The sequence below is a fragment of the Bombus pyrosoma genome, linkage group LG12, assembly GCF_014825855.1.
Source record: "Bombus pyrosoma isolate SC7728 linkage group LG12, ASM1482585v1, whole genome shotgun sequence".
Taxonomy (NCBI): domain Eukaryota; kingdom Metazoa; phylum Arthropoda; class Insecta; order Hymenoptera; family Apidae; genus Bombus; species Bombus pyrosoma.
Window position 1 is genome coordinate 9,962,995 of NC_057781.1, and position 21,751 is coordinate 9,984,745.

The 21,751-nt window shown below is 42.0% G+C and overlaps 1 protein-coding gene across 1 annotated transcript; it reads left to right on the plus strand.

Moving 5' to 3' along the window:
• The first annotated feature begins 2,239 nt into the window (after nt 1–2,239).
• Nucleotides 2,240–8,626, plus strand: LOC122573728. The gene is made up of 4 exons (XM_043740488.1): nt 2,240–2,276; nt 3,689–3,875; nt 6,245–6,558; nt 7,399–8,626. Exons 1-4 carry the CDS (start codon nt 2,240–2,242, stop codon nt 7,821–7,823), a joined length of 963 nt encoding a protein of 320 aa, XP_043596423.1. The 3' UTR covers nt 7,824–8,626.
• Nucleotides 8,627–21,751: the final 13,125 nt, after the last annotated feature.

Below are 21,751 nucleotides of genomic sequence, written 5' to 3' on the forward strand. Positions count from 1 at the left end.
AGGCGCGCCTTTAATGTAAACATATTCCGCGAAGAGATTGGCATCTTCCTCTGTTTCGCTAACTTTCTCTGTTTCCTGTCCTGTTCCTCCGCTTGTGCCTCTGCTTTCCGCCGGTAGAGCTATTCTATTTGTGCCTTGGCATTCTCGTTCCCCACCCGAGTTTCCGCTCCTCCGTTCGCCGAGCCTAAGCGCGTTTTGTTTCGCGCGTCTTCGTTCTTTTGCGAATCAGCCTTGCCTTCGTTGGTCCACCCACGAAGATCGATCTGGGAATCGGCCGGACGGTGATCTTTTGATGATGGAGCTGGATGAAAGTCCGATTCCCCTTTATAAATTGATTCTTGCTTTCTCAGTGTGGTACATCGGTTCGATGAAATTGCTCGTGGCGCTCGTTGGACAACGTTTCCGTCCGCTGTATTCGATTTATTTATTGATCCCCCAGAGAGCATCGTATGAGTAACGCTGCAAGAATACATGATGGAAGAGCTTATTCCGTGGTAATCGATGAATAGGATGCAGCATATTTTCTTCCAAATTAAGAACAGCTTGCTTGTCTCGTGTAATCGTTGATCGGTTGGTTTGTTCGGGTTTTTGCAAGTTTAAAAAGGTTTCCCGTCCTTTACGGTAATCTTATGTAGTCGAATCTTCGCTATCAGAATGTCAATTAATAAATTCGAGAATGGTGCTTTGTGAGAAAAAATGAAGAACACGAGCGAAAGCTAAAAGAAATTGCCAAATGTTTATTGCAATATTGTGATTTCGTCCAACGTCGATAACAAACTTTAAAATTTTCAAAATAATTCTATCCCCTGCGTATCTCTTTTACCACATTTCAGCCCGAATTCTTTGGTTCTCGTGTAACGTCACTTCAGCTAACGTTCGTGAAATGAAACGAAATCGCTTCTTTCGTGTGGGACAGGAATCACGACTCTCGTCGTCCACTGTTCGCTTCACCGGAATAGAATCTTCGTTTTAACGTGAACCAAGTAGCATCGAACGCTTTCAATCGCTCTCGACAGTGGTTCGCGTCGACGTGAACCGGTCATCTTGCATTATCATCGTGAGGCGCGTCCTTGGTCCAAGGAAACGATCAGATCCCGCGTAATACGATCCAAGCGGAATCCGTAAGTCGCGCTGTCCTCACGCTCGGTTAGCGTGACGAATCGATAATGAGCCACGTTTCAATTTTAATCGACGTCACAGGGATTTGTCTCTGCCGCGAATAGAGTCCTCGACGTGGTCCCATGCCATCGGCTGTTTCGCGTTTCTGCTCGAAAAAAGAAATCGGCCGTAGAAGTCGGGTAACTCGATCTGCACGAACACCTACGAAATCGAATTATACCGGCTGACACGCCATGAATTTTAATCGGCTCTTAATCTCCATCGGCTCTGTCCCGGACCGTTACGTTTCTCGATCGCCGCGCGCTCCTTTCGCTTTTCGCAATACATTGTTTTACCACGAAACGAACGGTCGAGAGTATCCAGATATACAGGCTCACAGACCGCCTCGGGATGTTTGGAGATCATTTGTTCGGGATCGTGGAAAATGTCATTGTGTTATGTAATTATTAGAATTATCTTGAGAAGAGAATGAGAAAAGGGAAGAAAGAAGAAAAATTTACAGAAAAATGTAGAAAATTATGTAGAATATCGAAAGTTAATGAGACAATTTACGTTACGTTAGATCTCATCGTTTCAGTTACGTCCGTGAAGATATAAATTTACCAGCAAATCGCATTCAATTAACGTTACAACCAAACTTCCCTAACTGAATACATTTACATTTGCAAAAGTAACATTTGTTTTTTAAATTCCCCTGTGTACGTGAGTCCTCTCTATCCGGAAAAGAGAAAAGAAAAGGACATACTTTACGCGCAATAAATCTTCCAATTGATCCAGGATCGTTCAAATTCCCCTGTTCAAATACAATTCTAGCGGGAGATCGGCAAACGACCAAATAAACATAGTGCACGCGATAATCTCGCGTTCAGCTTGGCGAATGCGACTGTAATTAAAAGCTGAACGCCGTTCTGATATCGTCGGCTACCGAACAACGAAATTCCCTCTGGGACCCATTAACATAGCTCGCGGCGCTCCCGTTAATCACCAATTTTATCGCCATTAACGATCCTTCGCCGATTAACTCGAGGCCGGAACGCACGCGCGAAACATCGTTACGAATTAATGGCCGTTTCGTTGGAACGGTACCGGTGGTCCGGTGTGAAACACGAGCGAGAACAGAATGAAAGAGAAGGAATTCCTTCAAAAAATCGGGACCGGTCAGTCAGTCAGTCGGACAGATCCCCGGCGGCAAGTACCTCTGACACTAGAGCTTATAGTCGAGAGAGAGAGAGAGAGAGAGAGAGAGAGTGAGTTAATCTATCCCACGCGCGTTGGCCAGCAGCCAAGAACAGGAGGAACAACATTCGAAATAGCCTGCTAAACAACGCTTTTAATGCGTTGCCACGGTCTCGAAAGCCGGTCCTCGCGCGACCGCCACCTCTGTCTACCGAAATCGGACCACCTGCTGATCGGGAATTACCAGAAACCGACGTACCGTTTGCTACGCCCGCCGCGATGATTCTCGATCGATCTGTATACCCTCGTGTTGATGAATCGCGGGAAACAGGATATTCGGAGTGTCAAAGGAATGCCGGATGAGTTATATTGGAAGACGCCATCGTGACTGGTGCGTCAAAGTCGCGGTATTGGGAGAGTGTTAATTTCTTAACCTTTGCTCCGCATCATTTTTGAAGTATGACAAGATTGTTTTGGATTTGACAATTGGTACGACTATTGGAATACTAGGAAACAATTTTTTAAATCTATTTAAACATACTGAAATTTTCTTAATCGAATAAAAGCTTCTAGCTGTGTAGAATATATCGATAATTTGGAAATTAATTATCGCGAAAATGTAATAAATTGCTTAGCTGTTTGTTTAAAGAACACAGATAGATATTGCAGCGAGTGGAAGTTGGAGAACAGAGGATAGGTGTCAAGTCTATTCGTGGACAATCGTCTTATCATCTTACTAACCTGTAATGATTGTGTCTAAACTCGACGACAATACAGTCCCTCCCTCATTCAATAAACTAGCGTTGATAATTCCCCTCGGTTGATATCATGGATCTCGTTAATGATCGTTACAATCTCGGCACAAAAGCAGCGATCGTTGTAGAAACAAGCTCGCACGATCTCCATGGACCGGTTAGCCTCACGTTTCGCAACCTAGTAGGACAATTTAATCGAACCGCATGCAATTACCCGTAGGTTCTCTCCGTCGATCGACCCGGCACCGCTTGAATTTCCAAACGATGTTGCCATGCTGCTAAAACACGCTACTCGATGATCCACAACGTACGATCTACCCGGATCTTACGAAGAATAACCGAACGAACGATCTGGCTATCTGATCATCGTCGGCCATTAACGTTTCGTTGCAACAACGCCGGCTGTCGGAAACTCTTCAACTTTCTCCAACGAAAAGTCTCCTGCGCGATTGCATTGGCCGTCTCAAGATCACGGTTCAAGGTCATTCCGTTCGAGTTCAACCTCACTGTTTCTCTGTGAAGATAAAAAGAAGCAGAGGGAGGAAAAAGAAGTATAAAAAAGAGAGGAACGAGGAGCGTGGTAAAAGAAAGAGGAGAACGACGTGCGGATGATCGATGGTGAGAATCGGTTGGACCAGTCACTGTGGCTTCGTACAGGAGAAGACATCAGCTTGCGGAGGAGGTGCCAGGACTCTACATTCGGCGCCTCACGCTTGAGGACCCCAGGAGCGCGAGGGAACCCTCGAGTTCAAGGTCACAGTCTCCGGCACGCCATATCTGTCATCCTACCACCGGTTACGTGCCCTCCTCCAGGAGATCCTCGAGGTATTCTCTCTTGTAGCAACCGAGACCGCACGTGCACTGTCACTGATCTGCGGTGAACTTCGGAATTCCCTCGGTGCATCGGCGATCGATGCAAGTCACTCGGGACGCGATAGTTGCTCCGCGCTGTCGATGTTTCATGTAGGGTATATTTTTGACTTGTATTTCCAGTAGATCGAAATATTTCCTCTGAAAACTGCTTTGTACTCGTAAAACCAGTAGTCGACAGAGCGATCATTTTGAAAGAAGGAAATTTCTATATAAGAAAGGTCGTCCATCGGGTAACTTATTCCTCCAATATGATTTAATCGATTATCCGTATCATTTAATTATATTAATTTATTAGATTAGACAGTTTTAGTAAAGTAGCGCGTTTTCGTTATATACATTTTGTTACAAAAATTCTGTACGACGTATGTTAATGAACAATATCTTCTAGTTGCAAAATTTACTCACTTAGACTTAGCTAATTCGTCGTTCTAAGGGGAAGAAACATGATATTACAATTTCCTCTGCCTATAATCGCGAAACAACAATTTTGTGAGACGGATGAATCCCCAGAGACAGGATTTCCTAGGCGATTAACCGAAACTTCGACCTAGTCAACGTTGTTCGCTACCCGAGGATCCGCTTGGCCCGTTAATGCGACGTAGGAACCCGTAATTAAACGCACTAAAATTTAACTGTCGGGACAGAAGGAACGATCGGTGCCGCGCGACTTAATAAAGCCTCGAAGGCGATCGTGCCCTCGCAGCCGGCATTATAACGTTATTAAAGCAGCTATCGCATCGAAAGCACGAACGTCTATCTGAACGTCATTATCGTCGACGTTCTTCTCTCTTTTATCTTCGTCTATCCAGAGTCTCTAGAGTGCCGTCTCGCTGTTCCAAATGCTTGCGCTCCGGGAATTTGTCTTTTTCTTCAATTCGAAACGGGACGTTCCGGTGAACACGAACGCGGTATTATATTTCGAGGCTGACCCCGGGACAGCTCGAGATCCGGGCAAGGTTACCGAGTTTATTGCGAGTTTAGGACGTGCTCTCGTTTCTCGTGAATCCACCACCAGCGTGGATCGGCCGTCTCTCAGAAAGAATTCCTTCTTCTTCTTCGTCGCCTCCCGTTGCTTTCGTTATCGTGGCCCATTTATCGACCGCTTTCGGACGCGTTCCTATCCCACGTTTTCTGTCCTGTACCGAGTCCGCTTTGCTACCAGGCGATTGTTTTCAATTCACTCGAGGCGATAAAATCTTCTAGATAATCTAATAAAGCGAGGAACTTCTAATTTGAAAGTTTTCATCGTTGAAAGATTTTTATTAGCTACGTAGAGTCACGATCTACCGTTCAATTCATTTTACTTTTCTTTGTTTCGTTATTATCTAACGCCGCAACTATCGGATAAAGAAAATATATTTAAAAATTCACAGCCTAATAATAATTATGTGTTGATCTTAATAAAGGTCAACGTTAATTTTATCAAAGGCATCTGTATGTTTTTAGTAATTTGCGGAAGCAACAGATCCGAATCTTCCATAGTTCGACCTTAAGTTCTCTATTTTGCCTAACTTGCTATAAAATGGACGAATTGGACATTTAAATATACATTGCGTATATTATTAAGATATTCCTACGTGTATTATAACAGAAACGATATTTAATATTTCTCAATAGTCGAACGCTTACACGATCTCGAAGATGAAGTGTATCATTTCGTTAGGCTGGTTCTTTTCAAACGACAAGAAGTCATCGTGAAGGAAGATGGTTACGAAGTGAATTTGAAAAGCGTCGGTAACTTCATCATGATGAAGCTCTTCTCGTTGTCGAAGTGCTACTGCTTCATCTTTTCACACAATTTCGTTTCTCTTTTTACTCTGTTACTTCGCTTCCCTTGCAACTTCCTCGTAGTGCTTCCTACTTGAAATCACGACTGACATTTGAAAAGCTCTTGGAAACCAATTATTATTTACTCGAAAACACGAGAAATTGGGAAAAAGACTAGAAAAAGGTAGATTAATCGATTTCTTCTATCCTTCCTGCTATTCAATAAAAAATAATTTTAACGTATCTTATGTAATTGCAACAAAACTCACAATCTTTAGACGTTCTAAATACATCAATCTAAAAAACAAATACATTAATTAATAATTAAAGACGTTCCAAATAAATTAATTAATCTACCCTAAAGTACTACTCCTTTCATACCTTTTAAAAATCAGAAAAGTAAAGAGCGAAAATCAAATCACAGCAAACAGAGCTATCGATGATGATGGTATCAATTCCAGGCTTAAAACGAAACTCAATTTTCCAAGCAAAGAATTGAGTCTAATTCGATCAGTGTCTGATCCACGCTGTAATCGTGATCGTGAATGAAACAGTTATAGGTCGTGGCTGGAAAGGATCCGGAAGGAGAGGCCACCTTTCCTGACGATCGTCTCTCTGGAGCTTCCAGAGTCTTCGATTCCTTTGATCGAATCACAGGCAAGTGCACGGGCCAAGGTCGTCGAAACCAAGGACGACATTCTGGACGAACTCCTGGATAAGGTCACGCCGAACGACGCAGGGACGAAGTCGGAGCTGGAAGGAAGGAAGAGATCGTCGAGGAAGTCTCGACGCAGAAGAGGCAAAGAGTTCCTGGAATGCACGAAAGGAGCTCCAACCCTCGAAGAATGCACGAAGAACATCGTCCAAGGTCAATTCAAAGTCTGCAGTTCTGGCGAACGTTTACTCAGTGGCATTCCTGGTATTCGCGAGCGCGTAAGGGAATCTGTTTTATGCACAGACCTTTCGAAGTTCGTTCGATTCGCGAGAAACGAAGATTAGCGAGCATCGACAACCTGTTCGCTTCTTCACGGGCTTTGGAACACTTGGGACATGCTTCGAGATAGTAGTCGATTGGTGTTCGAGACGGTCAAAAGTATCGATTTGCGAGGAACCTTGGACAAGTTAAAACCGTATGATTAAATATACAGATGATGTAAAATTTGCAAAAAAGTTTTGGTCAGTTTTTAGATAAATGTTGTGTAAATTTGTGTAGTCAGAAATTGGTTGATCAACTCTCGACTAACAGCGAGAAATAATTTACACGTCTAACTTTATACTTTACATGGTAAAATATTTCCTATGGCCATATATTTAAAATACTATACGGTAAGAAAGTTCATCTGCTAATTTATTTAATTATTGAAAAGTAATAAAATTGCCAATAATCCTATGATATAGCGCCAATATCGTCTAGAAAAATTAATATTCAAACTTATTCAATTATAAAAAATTATCAGTCGGTAACTAATCTCCACTTCCTACATTGACGTTAAACAGGTTGCAGTTTCTAGGTGCACGGGCGCTACGCCTAACATACTGCACTCCATTAATTTCTTACCATCTTCCACGCCAAAGTATAAATTTCCCCATTGTGACCATAAATCATTCTCTACGCTAACTGGACCAGAAGAAGAAGAACGAGAAGAAAAATTAATATTAATTAAATACCATAAAATTGGATCATCGCTTATTCGATTTTCGTTTCCAGGTCCGAGCCGTGCACGATTATCGAACCTGGATCTCCAAGACGTCACCAAGTGCATCTGTGCCGAGATATCCGGAAACGTTCGCGTCGATATCGACTCGGAGGTAGAGGCTGATCACGAATCGCGATCCTCCAGCCCGGAAATGACTCACACCATACGGATCGCGATGAAGCAGCACGATCGTACGGGCTGCAGGATCGACGACGGCGTAGAAACGGAAGGAAACGGAAGATCGAGGCCGGAAACGGACCGGAGAAACGTCCAGGCGAGGAAGGAGACAACCAAGGAGGACGGAGCTTGCAACGGTGTGAACGACGCCTTAGATTTCACGTTGAATTGCAGCAGCGTGCGACTGACGTGCCGTGACACGAGCCTCAGGACGGGGACACCCGGTGAAAAGCAACAGAGACCGGAAACGCGGAATTAATCTGCGCTGGTTTTGTCCGCGAATCGTTCAAATTTCATGCCCAGACAATGCAAGGTCGTTAATTGTTCCGCTGATTCAAAGAAAAATATTTCTGTTTCAAGCGATGAAACAATGTTGAAAAACTGTCGCTCCGGAGGAAAGTTAATTGAGAAACATCTTATGTAACAGTAGTTTTCATCTTGCATTTAGACCAATAGTTTCCAATCGGTGTGAACGTTACTTGAGTAGTAGGGAATTTTTACTTTTGTATTTTTAATTATTTGTTCTTCTTAATCCAAGACAAAAATGTTTCTGCTACGGGAGGACCTTGTAACGAAGAAAGCATTTCTTGTTGTGAAGAGAGCTATTATGGGGATGGAAAGTTTTATTTTAGAAAGTTTTACATTGGGAAAAGTGTTCAAGGTTCTTTAAGTTTTAACGGTATTTTTCTTTTAGACGGTGGTTGTAATCTTTGGAGAATGAAAAATTTTAAATTTTGGATTTTAAACAGGTTTCTAAGTTTTCATACTATTGCTTGATGAAGTTGAATAATGCGCTGTTTATTGGGAATCCATATATCACATAGGATGTGCTTAATTCGTAATAATCTCGAGGTCGGAAGTTCATAAACGCTATTTATCACGTAATTCAAATGTTGCAAATAAATCTTTGATCGGTATAAATGTTTAAAAGCGAGAAAATCCGGACGTTTGACGTTTCTTAGAATCGAAGATATATTAAGACGATGCAATTGTTCGTGTAGCATCGCGAAAGACGTATATAAATTCTTGGATATTACAGAAATCAGAGAAAACGTGGATCAGAGAAGTATAATTTTTTGTGGTAGACAACCGATCAGAGATTTTCCCCAATATTACTGTTTAATAATATCTCGTTAATGCTTAATGATACTATAATAAAAAATAATATAAAATTTACTTATTCAACCTTTGCTGCTTAAGAAACAAGTCTAAAGAAGAACACGCGCTATTTGTTTCATTATGTAGCAATCTGTGGCACCCAGAGCAAACAGAGAATCGTAGCCGCGTGAATTCCAGCAGCGGCATAGTTTTTACCAAAGCGTGATCGTGATGGTTCGGTCTCGAGGCGGTGCTATCGAAACGTCGAATTACAGTGGCAGCGCGGCGGCCGAGCTGAAAGGAATTTGGCTGCGAAGGATCGATCCCTCATCGCGGGAACATCCGAATTAAAGGAATTCCAGTGCTACGATCGCGTCGATGCCATTAGACCTTCTATTCCTCTCGGTGAAAAAAGGCTTTTGGAGATCGCTGCGAAGGAAAGCTCGCCCGGCCCGAAACCATGAATCTTTCGCGCGGCAATAAATCGCGAATCGTTGCCTCGATTTCCACGAAACTCGCACCGACGCGACGTGCACGCATACTCGCATACCCGCGTCCAGTTAGCCTATTAATTAGCTCGACTAATAAATCGCGACTGGCCCGAGGAACAAGACAGAGAGAACGCGTTAGTTGTCGTCCTTTTACGTGGAAGGAAGAAAGGGATACTAAAAGGGATGTCGAGAAGAAGACGAAGAGGAGGAAGAAGAAGAAGACGGAGAAGACGAAGAAGAAGAAGGAGAAGAAGAAGAAGCAACGTACGAATTTCGTCTCGCGGTGGACCAGCACAAGAGATGAGAATCGTGAGTCTAGGCTGGCCCCTTGGAAGGCCAAGCCAGCCCAAACCGGGTGAGAGAAGTTGGCCGGCTTCTCTTCTCTTCGTCTCTCCTTTTCTCTTCTCTCTCGTGTCCTCTCTAGTATCCCCTTTCCCTCGCTTTGAGCGCCTGGTCGCTGTTCCTCCTCGCATTTTTATTTTGTCTGTGCTGTGTGCGCTGCTCCTTCGTAGGGCGAAAATGGTTCATGGCCGTTTCTAACCGCCGATTTCGCCGCGAATCCTGCCAGGAGGATCGACCTCTGTTCTCCTTGCTTCTCCTTCCCCTGCTGTCTCTTCTTCTTTCGCTAGTAATTTGTTTTTCCCAGCTTTTCTTCGGTAATTGTGCTCTTTATCAAGTTAATCGCGTCTTTTGCATTTTTTTTTTTTTCTATTTCAACTAACAGAATTCTTTAATGGTGTGTGGCGTTATAAGAATTAAAAGTAATCAAAGGATAAAATATAGATTGTCAATGCGTTTGTTCGAACGGTCGAAGTTTTTATCGAGGTTGTAGCTATCAAAGTTTACTTTTTGACAATGAAGACTTCATGCGAAGGGATTCATTGTATAATTCGAAGAATAGGTTTGACGATGGACTGAGAGCGAATAGAACAATGTTCGAAGACGAGCGATCAAGTTAAGTAGGTATTTCAGCAAGTACTTTCGTCGGTCCATAACCACCAGCGAGTAAAGAAGTAATGACAGCGGTTCGATGAAGTAACCGGACACGAGGATGAACGAAAAGGAGGGACTTTAAAGGGAAAATAATGACGCGAGGGAACATTCGCTTATGACGTAGTAATTACGCGAATACAATGATTAAGCGAATTCTGGTTCTCGACGACTTTTTTACTTCCGTAATTTGACTACAGAGAGGACGTACAACGAGCATAAAAGTGTTCATTATTCTTCCCTGCGATTCGATGAGGCATGAAACTATCTTCTATTAAGACCGTATTTGGAGATTATGGAATTTTTCATATTTTCAAATCCAATGATCGTTCTCATAATTCAAGAGGAAAATTTCTTTCTGGTTTCTTTTGCACGGTAATTCAGCTACATAATGTTATTAGCAAAATTCTATAGCGTCACAAGTTGGAGCTAATTTTTCTTGCGTTGACGCAACTGTAAGCCAAATTACAATCGTCGAATTCAACGTGGAGCTGTAAAGTGATAAAATCTCTGGAAGAAGATCGAAATAAATATTCCCTTTGTTGCCAGGATTCATCCCTTTTTCCTTCGATTTACGTTTCTTCGTCGCCCTATCTGCCCGCCGCGTCCATTCCTTTTGCCTCATCCTTGAAATCGATTAGCGTGTTTACTCGATCGAGACGCGGCTGAGTAACGTGCGAACAGCGCGGCGGCCAAATACAATCGCGAACTTGCAAGACAAAGAGGACTTTGTTGCTCGCTGATGAGATCGCGACGCCTCCCCCTTTCTTCGCTTTCTTTTTCTCTTCTCTTCGCTCATCGAGAATACGATTAGAAGAGTAGGAGAGATAGAACGAATGCACGAGCAACATCGAGATAGAAAATTGATACGTCGATTGCCACGTGAATGGAGAAAAAAGAAAAAGTCGAAGATGTTCTGCTCGTTGTGCGTTCGACGATCGTTTCGAGCAACCATATGGATTTCCTCGATTCCTTCGATTTCTTCGATTCCTTGGAAATTATCGAACCCATCCGTTTTGATCCGACTAATGTTTTGGAGTACGAGCAACGTTGTAGATAACCCGGAGCATGTTGCTGATCGTAAAAGTTGATGATACTTGCCTGTTGAACGATTGGAAAGAAAATATGAATAGGATTATGGAGCAAAGATTTGATAATAACGATAAATGATAATGAAACTTTGAGTACAAACATCTTCTGGCATAAATCCATTTTATGAATCGAAGTCGTAATCTATTAGATTTATTAGACAAGAATATTTTAATTGATACAGGAAATTACGAGAGCAAGTTAAGTATCAATGACAGACAACGAAAGCGGTTATATAGCATGACTTGCCAAAGAATCGAAGAATAACAAAGGGCACTGTTAACCAAGATAACGGTCCAATTAAAAAATTCAAGCGATATCTCGCGATTGAAACGCTGACACTTTTATCAGTATGGTTTCCTTCCATCATTTTGCTTTCTTGGATCCGATGTAGCTCTCTCCGTATCACGGGTCACGAATACTTCCAAGAAACCTAAGAACATCGTAACGATAGAAAGAATGCTCCATTTATCATGTTAAACTGTTGCATTGAAGCAATTTAGTACGCGCTGAATAGTCTTCTGAAAGATCTTTCAGTTGCACTGTAAATCCACTTTCAGAATTTTAAATCCCTCGCGTACCTTTCCATTACTCTTAAACCTTTCAATTCCTTATTCTTTACCTTCGTATCTTTATATTTTCCGTTCGATAAAATAATCTTCTAAACTTCTAATCCTGGCAGATCCGCAATTTAAATTCCAATCGCGAGCGAAACCAAAATGGTCAAGATTTATTCCAAGAATTAAGACAAACTACGTAATCTTCGAACGTTCACTTTCCACGAATAATCCAAGTCACGTTTCATCGAACGCATCTCTAAATAAAAAGAGAGGTCCGGATTTTATCTGTCTCGTTATTAGAAACTAACGACGTTTCCTCGATCGGTTTTAATTCGACCGCAACGATCGTGATTCTGTCGATCGAATAAAGTAGCTCCGTAGATTCCGGCCATAGCTTCAGCTCTCTCGAAACTTCTCTCTCTCTCTCTCTCTCTCTCTCTAGATCCGCGCCTCGTATCGAACTCTTTTCCTTTACGGGCCATTAGAATCGCCCGAAGCTCCAATAAAACCCGGCGAGATTGCGTTCACGGTTCCGCAGACGATCGAGAAAACGGCGAGTTCCGCGGGCCGACGTTCATTACCTCGATACGAAATTAAAGATCCGTTTGCAGCGTGTCGCGTTAACCGGTTCCAGGGTGCATTTCGCCTGACTGAAACGCTCCACGCGACGACACCGTCCGAAATTAAGATATCGAGCATATTCCGTCCCTTAAGTGGCATCTCTCGCTCGAACCAGCATTCGATTAGCCTCGACAGACCGATTAATTCCGCCGATTCGTTGAAACGTCCGTTTTTAACTGTGCCTCGTTCGATGTGAACAACCTTTTGCTCGGCAACATGTCCGATACTGTGTTCGTAACCATCGCGACTCGTTTTCCCCGATTGTAATTGCGAGATTTATTGCCCCCATGGAGTGTGACTCATTTAAGATGTGTAATACAGATTGTGGCATTAATAATAATCGTTATAATGCGAGTAGCTGTTTCGAATGACACGTGTGAGCTTATAGTCTTCATAGGTTGCAACTATTAGTGTATTTACAGTCGTTGGTATAATACGAGCCATTGGGTAGTAGAATCGATCAATTCCACTGTTTTTCCTTTTTTTTTTTTTTTTTTTTAAACCACCCCATTAACTTCGATGGAGTTGGTCAGTTTAGTGTCTGTGATTTATACACCTATTAGCGAGTTAGTGTGTTGAATGTTATTTATTAAACGTTCGGGACCGGGTATCGTCTTAAACGATTATTCATCGCGCAATTCTTCAAACACAGATTCACTAACCCAGTCTTTCTTCTCGTTCATCATCCAGCAAAGGAGACAGAGATCGCCGAGCAGTGTAACTATCGCGTTTAGCGTAATCGCGTACAAAATGAACGTTCGCGCGCGTTCGCGTTTGGCAACGTTTAATTATCGGTCCGATACAATGGCCGGCCCGGTAACAGACGGGCCACCGCGGCAGTCGACCAAAAAGTCTATCATTAAAAACGAGCCCCGTTCTGGGTGAGAATAAAAGTACAAAGTATTTCGAACGAAGAAAAAAAGAAAAAAAAGAAGAGAAAACACCGCTAGGAAAAACAAGGAACAAGAAGAGCTAGTAGAAGAAGCAGAAGAAGTGGAGGTGGACGAAGAAGAAAAGAAAAGATGGACCATGCCGCGATACCTTAAAATGATCATCGCTTTAAAAGATCGGAGAACTGGTGGAGGGAGTAGAATAGAGGAGATAAAAGAAGTAGTAGGTATATCCTTGATGAGCGATCGTTATCACGATGAAAATGCAGTCTCGGATCGATCCACTGCAGTCGATTCCTCCCTGGCTTCTTTTATTAGACTGCCAATTTCATAGCGTCTTCTCGCTTCCACTCTCGTCTTCTACGTTACTATCGTCTCTATCGCGCTTTCACGTTTCTTCCCTTTGTCGTTCTATCCCTTTCCACTCTGTGTCTGTTGTTCGTCGTCCACAGTTTGCCCGTTTCTTTCTTCCCGGTCTTCGTCTCGTTCATCTTCCACGTTCTCTCGCTTCTTCTACGCTTCCTTTTTCTTCGCTCGTTCGAAATCTCGCCGATTCCACAGCGAAACGTGTACATACACTCGGGGACAGATTCTAATTTCAAATCTTTGAAACGGTAGCATCGGATTGTTAAAAAATTTCGTTGCCTTTTTAGTACGAACGTCGATCAAATAACGGGATGTCTAAACGGATACTGCCTTTGCTTGGATATTAAAAAGAATCAAATAGAAACGTGAGAAATTCGTTAATAAAATTTGTTCCTTCTTTCGGTGAGACAATAGCTACAAGATTTATTTATATATTAGGTTGTCCGAAAAGTCTCTTTCGTTTTATGTGGAAATTATAGACGCACAACGTTTTTTGTTTCATATTATTTTGTCAAATTACGTACGATCCATTTCGTTCTGTTGAGATAAATAGCGCGACATTTCGCGGACTTGGTTTCACGTTTGTACGACAGTGCGAAAGAAAGACACTTTTCGGACAACCTAATACTAACTGTCTTGTCTTTCTCTTTCATTCCTTGGCCAGAAATTCGGTTCTCCTGCATAACCATCCGCTTTCCAACGTTTATCTCGGCCGTGACGTCACACGACGTAGCGCACATGTTCCGACATCGTCGGAAGAATCATTCGATTATGCAGAGTCGCGAGGGAATCGTGAATTTCACAGGGAGCTCCTTTGTCGCGTGCTCCAAAGCTCCGTTTTCTTCGCGATTGCCCCTCTTTTATTGGGGACCTTGATGGCTCGCAGCCGCGTTACATCGAACGGACACGTTCACCGGAAAAACAGCTTGAACGGAAGATAGCTGTTGAATGTGGAGAAGGAAGTTGACAAAAAGGAGGGAAGTTGTAGTTTCTTTCAATTTCTTCGTACAAAGGGTGGAAAAGTTTTAAACTTTTCTTCGCATAGTACGACGGTTTTTCGAGTTTCGTTAAGAAGCTGCGAATTTTACTTGATATTCCAGACAAAACGATTTAACAATTTCATTATATATTTATTATAAATAAAGAGATTTTTTTATGTCTGACAGAGTTACATTTCTGGAGTGACCGCTACGTTAATTTAAATTCGTGCGTAAAACTTTTGAAATAAATGTAAACTCCAAATTTCCAGAAATAAATTACAAATATGGAGAAACCGTATCTTCGTTAGTACTCGGTTACATGTAACGTGCAAGCCTTCGGCGAATTGCATCCTTAACAATTTGTCCGCTTCCGAGTTGCTTCTTTTCAATGTAATTTATTTTAACCAGATCCGACCGCTCGGGAGAATTTCTGCAACTCAGACATCGTTTTTATATACAATATTCTTTTAAGGCGAAGAAGAAGGCGGGGGATTTCAATTTTCCTGTCACCGAGCCCCGTTCCATCAATCTCGAGAACCGTGGCATCGAAGTGGAAAACGAACTCGATGACTTCCCGGTAAGAAGGCGTCTCTCCGAGTTACGGACTCCTTTGTGCACCTATATTCGATGCCTTGAAACAAAAAAATAAAACCTACCACTTAACAAATCCTACTTGGAACTCAATGTTCCAAGTTTAAACAATTCTACCTTTCTTCTGCTATATTACTTTCGTACAAGAAGATTAAATTAGCTGTAACGATCCATTTTATACTCATAAAAATACTTCCATATCTTGGACAGTCGTCGTCTCGAAAATTTTATATCGACGAAACATAATTACGCAATTAAAACCGAGACGATTTGTTTAACTCATCGAGAACCAACGTTGCTTTAGCCCAACGTTTCATCTTCACCTTCTTCTTTCTCTTTCCATTCGAACGCCACAACTCTTCGAATCTTGAAGAAATTGAAGTATCCTATAGCATCACGATAAAATATTTCTTGCTAGATCATAGTTTGTATATTCCTTGTTGTGTATCGGATGTGTGACGGCCCTCTTGCGACGTATCTGTTATTTTAATACATTTGTTGTGTTTTTGCAAAACGATTTATCCCCCTCGTTTTATTTGATAAACACGTTTATGCAATCTTTCGAAATGATTTCACTGCTTGGTCCCTAACGAGTTAATTAAAATTTCTTCGTTCGCAACATTATTTTCATAATTACCCAACGGCGTTCTGATGAACTCGGTGCAACAAAATATTATTCTCGAACGTCGAGTAAAAAATGATTGCCAGCTTTCATAACCAGTTCCCAAGGAGAAAAAACAGTCTCATCCGTCTTATTCGAGGAAATTGAGAGGATCGACATCCGAGCGGAATATCCAAGATCCTTCTGCTTGTTCGGGCTCGATCCGAAAGAAGACCGTCGAATATTCAATCCCGCGAGCAATTTCCATTCGTCCCGATGATTTCCCCGCCGAGATCGAGTTAATGAGAATATAATCTTAGTTGTGCGTGGTCTCGTTCGTTCCGTGCAGCCAATACTCTTGCCATTTTACATTCCGTGTCCTCCTTCGTTCCATCCGTTCTTCCCTCTGCGCTGCATCCGGTCCTTCCTTCCGCCAATTACTCTCGTCCCGACGTCGTCGACCGGAATTATCGTCGTCCCTAGAACGGATCCACCGACAGGACTTTTCCTGCCTTTTCCACCTCGCTCCTGGGCTTTGCCGATCTTGCCATTTTTCACGGATCTTCTCGCTGTGTAAAAGAAGATCGTTCTCGTTTCAACCAGCTGCATAGGGTTTCGTCAGATTCAGAACAGGAAGAGTACGATGCCGCGATGGAACTTCGTACGTAATAAATCTGTTACCATAAGAGCGTGGATGTTTATGCAAATTTATATCCTTATGAACAGGACTGAAGAAACGGAGGCTAGGTAGAGATTTGTTTCATCTACTAAATGTTATAACGAGCACCGTACCTACTTTGCATATTTTATGCACGTTTGCGTATTATGCGAATTCACGCGTATCTTTGCGCCTTGCACAATTTTTCATCATCGCAGTCTAATTATTGTTTGTCATGCTAGGCACGATAAGTCCACGAAACGAATCACGTTATGTTTCAGTGGTTATTCAAAATTTCCTCGACTATCCAAATCCACTTTACGCGGTATGACGAGCTGACAGTCGCGCGAGGTCTTTAATTAAGAGACAAACTAATCGACTTTCGCGCAGACGAACGCACACACCGTGGCAAACGACGTCTCGACGCCATCGTCGAATTTTATTATTGTCGCCAATTGACATACAATTCGAAAGACGTTGCCGATTATTAAACGGTGCATCATGGTCGTACAATGGCCCACCGACGACCGCACAGGAAGGCTTCTATCACCGTTGATTTAGCTTCATTACGATTTTTATTAATAATTTCACTAATTGCCCGGTTTGCCGAATTAATTGGCCGCGTCTGGGAACCGTGCGACGTACGTTTCCGTCTTTTAAAGTATGCTGCACTTACGCGACCATTAAAATCTAATAACATCTCTCCGTGATCGCGTTTGCTATCTGAAATTTTCCATTTACATAGATCGGCCTTGTTTAAGTTTAGAGAATAATCGAATTGTGACTCTCGACATTAAACGAGATGTTGCATAAGCTGTGTCAAGTTCTTGTCGCTTGTAAAGCACCAGTCATCGTTTCTAAGAAACTCTGTTACGAATATTATCTCTAAGATGTAGAGTTACTTAGGCTCCAGCTGGCAGCTGTATAATTTAATCTTGATTGCGAGATGTTTTTGAGAATTAATTTTCTTATAACGAAGAGAGGACTGTGTCACGCGTTTTGGAACCAAATACCGTAATTCTTTTTCCTGTAAAAAAAAAAATATATATATATATAGAAAAATTCATTTTTATCTTGTATAATATCTGCCGCAGATCGAGCTTTATTTATTCATTGAAGCAGCGTTTAGCCCTGTTCTATCATGTAATAGTCTGTTTCGTTTGTTTTAATATTACGCTATGCCGGCTGATTTGAAATTACGGTTCCTTCCAAACTATAGATAGATTACTTCGAAATGATCATAAACAGTTAACTTTAATTTTAGCTTCACTGCCATAAGAACATCTCCTCGACGGTGATTAACAATTGAAAATAATATAAACTTCGTATGGCTAAAATTGTTTAAAATAATGTAAAATTACGTAATACAAAGTAACAGTAAGGTAACAACTTTGGAGAAAAATTTTTTGACAAATCCATCTATCGTTGGTTGTACACTTTAGGGAACACTCACGATCAAGCAGCTGCAACGAAATCGATGGAATGCCGTTCTCCAGGTTGCACCAGAACTTGGCTGGTAACCCGGCTCGATCAACGCACCGATAAAGCACGTCGCTGCGGTGGCTAAAATAAACCTTTGTCATTTTTTTTATTCGCACTAAATTAATCACCGCCGACCGGGAAATATTTCACCGCAATGCGAGATGTTTTATTATAAGATAACGACGAATGGTCGAAACGCGGCCTCCTCGGGAATATTCCAAATTAACTGATTTGATAAACGAGTCGCGTCCATTGATATACTGTTATTCGTTAAAACGCTCGAAACCAGAAAGCTGGAGAAAATTTATGCACAGAAATAAGAAGGTAAATGTTCCAAGACAAACATTCGCACATGGTATAAATAGTACCGATTTTTTAAGACCTTACGTTTTCAGCAATTACGGCCATATTTTTACTTTTATTATAAAACGCAAAATTATTGTCGGATTAAACGCGGTATAAATTATCAAGAATCTTTCGAAAGAAAAATAATTGCACTGTCAAACGACGAAGCCTCGAAATTTAGTTTTTCAGGCAATACGATTCATCGTTGTGATACTTGCGGATGAGTAGACATTTTTAAGTTTCGTTTCACTTTCGCTAGATAAGAAAAGAAAACATCTGTCGTGATGCTTGAACTAAACGCTTCTATCTTGCTCAGTTCACACTACGAATCATCGATAAGACTCATCTTTCCGAACTCTAGAATCAATGAACCATTAACAACTCGTCAATTCACCAAACAGAGCTCAACACAAACGAAGTATCTTGAAAAAAAAGAAGACCATGAATAACCCTCTTTCACTTCAAATCAGCGAGAAGAAACCACTTCTATCGTCCAAACTCTTTTTTTCCTCTCTCTTTCTCTCTCTCTCTCTCTCTCAAAACTACCCCTCTCTCAAAGCCTGAGAAACTAAGAACAGAAACTCGATTATGACGATGAGGCGAATCGATCGACTCGAGCCTTCCTCGATTCCAGCGTCTGATTACGATCCCTCGATGTCAGCGGCGCGCGAAACAACGCGCAGGGATCGCAGGAATGTCGCTTAATCGCGACGGAAGGAATGATCGAAGTAAGACGTCGAAGGGGTGGCGACGGGTCGTAATTCGATTTGCGAATTGCTCGTTCGACGACGAGGTTCCCTCGGCCACGGTTGATGCCTCAACAAGTTGTATACATGTAATCTGACCCAGATCCTGGGGTCTAAGTGAGGTCTAACACGAGGGAGAAAAGGGAAAGAGGAGGCGGAGGAGGAGAAGAAGGAGGATGAGACGGAGGAGGAGGACGAAAGAGACGAAGGAAGGAGGACCGGAGGGTTCTTCGGAAGCAGACAAACAAAATATAACAGCGCGAGTTACAAGGAAGGATCCCGAGGAGATGAAGGGTCTCTGACTATCTCTCGCTCTCTCGTTCCAGCGATCTCCTTGAAGAAGGAGAAGGAGAAAGGGTGTACCCTCTTGAAGCATGAATGGATTACGAAGAGCCGTGTTCATTCATTCGCTCCTTAGCGGCCTAGAAACCCACAAAAAGTGTATCTCTCGAAGCAACGGTGGCGTACCAGTGGCGTAGACCATGATCGCGGCCTTCTGGCTACCAGGCTGTCTTTTTGCTCGTAGCTGTAACTTTGCCCTGTTTGCGGAACGCTCACCCCGCCCCGGGGATAGTAATTGGGATGTTGTTAAATCGTTACGTGGGAAACGGTGGATGCGCTTCCCTTTTCGACGACCGGCTGCCTCGTAGCGGCTCTCTGTTTGACGAACCGGCTCGAATTGTCGTTTTCGTGGTTTGCACCGGATCGGGAACTCGTTCGTTGACGGTCAGCTGACAGGAAATGAGGATAGTTCTTGCAGCTTCTTAGTTTAGCGTGGAGCGGTGTTTATGGTTGTTGCGTCGCTTTCGTTTTTGTTCCCTTCTCTAAGTCTTTTCTATTCTTATAAACTTCCTTTAAATTACGAATATTTTCCAGATAAAATGTTGGAAGAATCGAGAAGTAACCTGTTTCACGATTGCATATATCGTAATTAATAGCGATCAGATTGAACGTAACGATATATTTCGCTCGATAAAGATAAAAGAGGGAATGAAAAGGTAAAGATTAAATCAGCAAGGGGATATTACGATACCTGAGTACCGGGCCTCTCGAATCCGTTACACGCGCGAGAACAGAAAGGATGATAAAGATTCGACTGCAAGGCCGAGATACTATTGAAGCCCGTTGACCCAGGTCGGTTTCCACCGGAGGCTGAAGTCGTGGGATTATATTCATGGCGCTTCGTCAATCTTAACCCGGCCTTGATTCGTCCATCAATCCATTTCTTTCGAAAGGAACAAGTCGTGAATTACTCAAAGTAGATTGTGAAATATCTGCATGCAATGGTAAAGTAGAATCATATATTTATTAACTTGTACACTGACGCGTTTCAACGTTCATATAAATATATCAAATATCATTAATATTATCTTGTTGCACTGTAAAATGCATGTGATTATCAAATAACGTGTTCCTGTTTAAATGTAATACTCGAAAAATGATTTTAAAATCGTAATTAGATTAAAAGTCGAAGAGGAAAGTAAAAATTATTAACGAGCAGTAAGAATTTTAATCGTATAGAATCGTGATATTCGAACTGATTTTAGCAAATCCCATATATCAGGCTTTCACATATTCTTTGTAGATAAAGAGACATTTTGACATATTACGCGAACGAGATTGAATTTTCTTTTCATAGGAGAATAGAAATACGTCTCAAGATTGGGGTCTACCCAGAGGAAATCATTCTTGAACCGTTAAATCATTTCCGGTTGGCGCCGATTTCTTGAAATTCTACAAGTAGGCTTCGCCATTTCCATTCACAATACGAACACACAACTTTCTTAAATCTAATTTCCAAGAAATTTCTACCACGTCGAATATTCTGAATTATGCCTATTCGCTGCTTGTCAAATATCTATTAATTTTGTTTCTATAATTATAATAACCTTGCGTCTATCTTTTAAACTTTCTTCTGTCCACTGTCGCGTAACAGCTGAGAAGATATCGATCTAGAACGCGAAACGAAATCAAAGCGAACAGAGAAGCAAATATCGATCGTCGAATAAGTAGGAAGGTTTAACGAGATATCGTTAGGTTAGAAGGGAAGTGGAAGCCACGAGTTTGACCGACCTTTCTCAAACTTAGAGACCCATTGAGGAAGGAGGGCAAAGGTCTTTTAATGGAGACGGGAACAGAGAAAGACGGAAGGAAGAGATGGAAGTAAGAGACAAGATTTTGCGAAGGGTCGTTTGCTTTTTGCTCGTCTGAGATGTCGCCGGCAAATGTGCGAAGAAGCCATCTCTTCTCGCGCCGTTTTGCGCCTAATTGAAAGCGACAGTGACCCACTTATACCACCTATGCCACAGATTCTTTTTCTTCTTGCGACGGCGGACGTGCCGATCGTAAAAACTCGGCAACGACGACCTAACGGCTATTATTCGTTGTGTTCGGCGACAGACCGCCTCACGGTCCGTTCCACGATTTCTCTTCAACGATTAGAAGAAACTACGAATTTCAGCCTACAGCCAGTTACAGAAGTCGATATATACCCTTCGAATTTTAAGTATAAAAAAGTATTAAAAAATATAAAAAATAAAATATTTTCGATTTCCTTTGGTAAATCGAAATCGCGGAAAATCGTTGCGCGTAGACTTTTTAAACTGATTATACGTGTAATTGGATAATTCGAAGAATTATAGAGCGAAGGATGTATCATTGAATTAAAAAAAAAATAGC

What these genes read in the sequence shown, in the direction of transcription:
- LOC122573728 (XM_043740488.1), top strand. Translation starts at nt 2,240, where the DNA reads ATGAAAGAGAAGGAATTCCTTCAAAAAATCGGGACCG. An exon ending in CCTTCAAAAAATCGGGACCG is followed by an intron (nt 2,277 to 3,688) that starts GTCAGTCAGTCA and finishes CGGTTGGACCAG; the next exon opens with TCACTGTGGCTTCGTACAGG. An exon ending in TCCTCCAGGAGATCCTCGAG is followed by an intron (nt 3,876 to 6,244) that starts GTATTCTCTCTT and finishes TGAATGAAACAG; the next exon opens with TTATAGGTCGTGGCTGGAAA.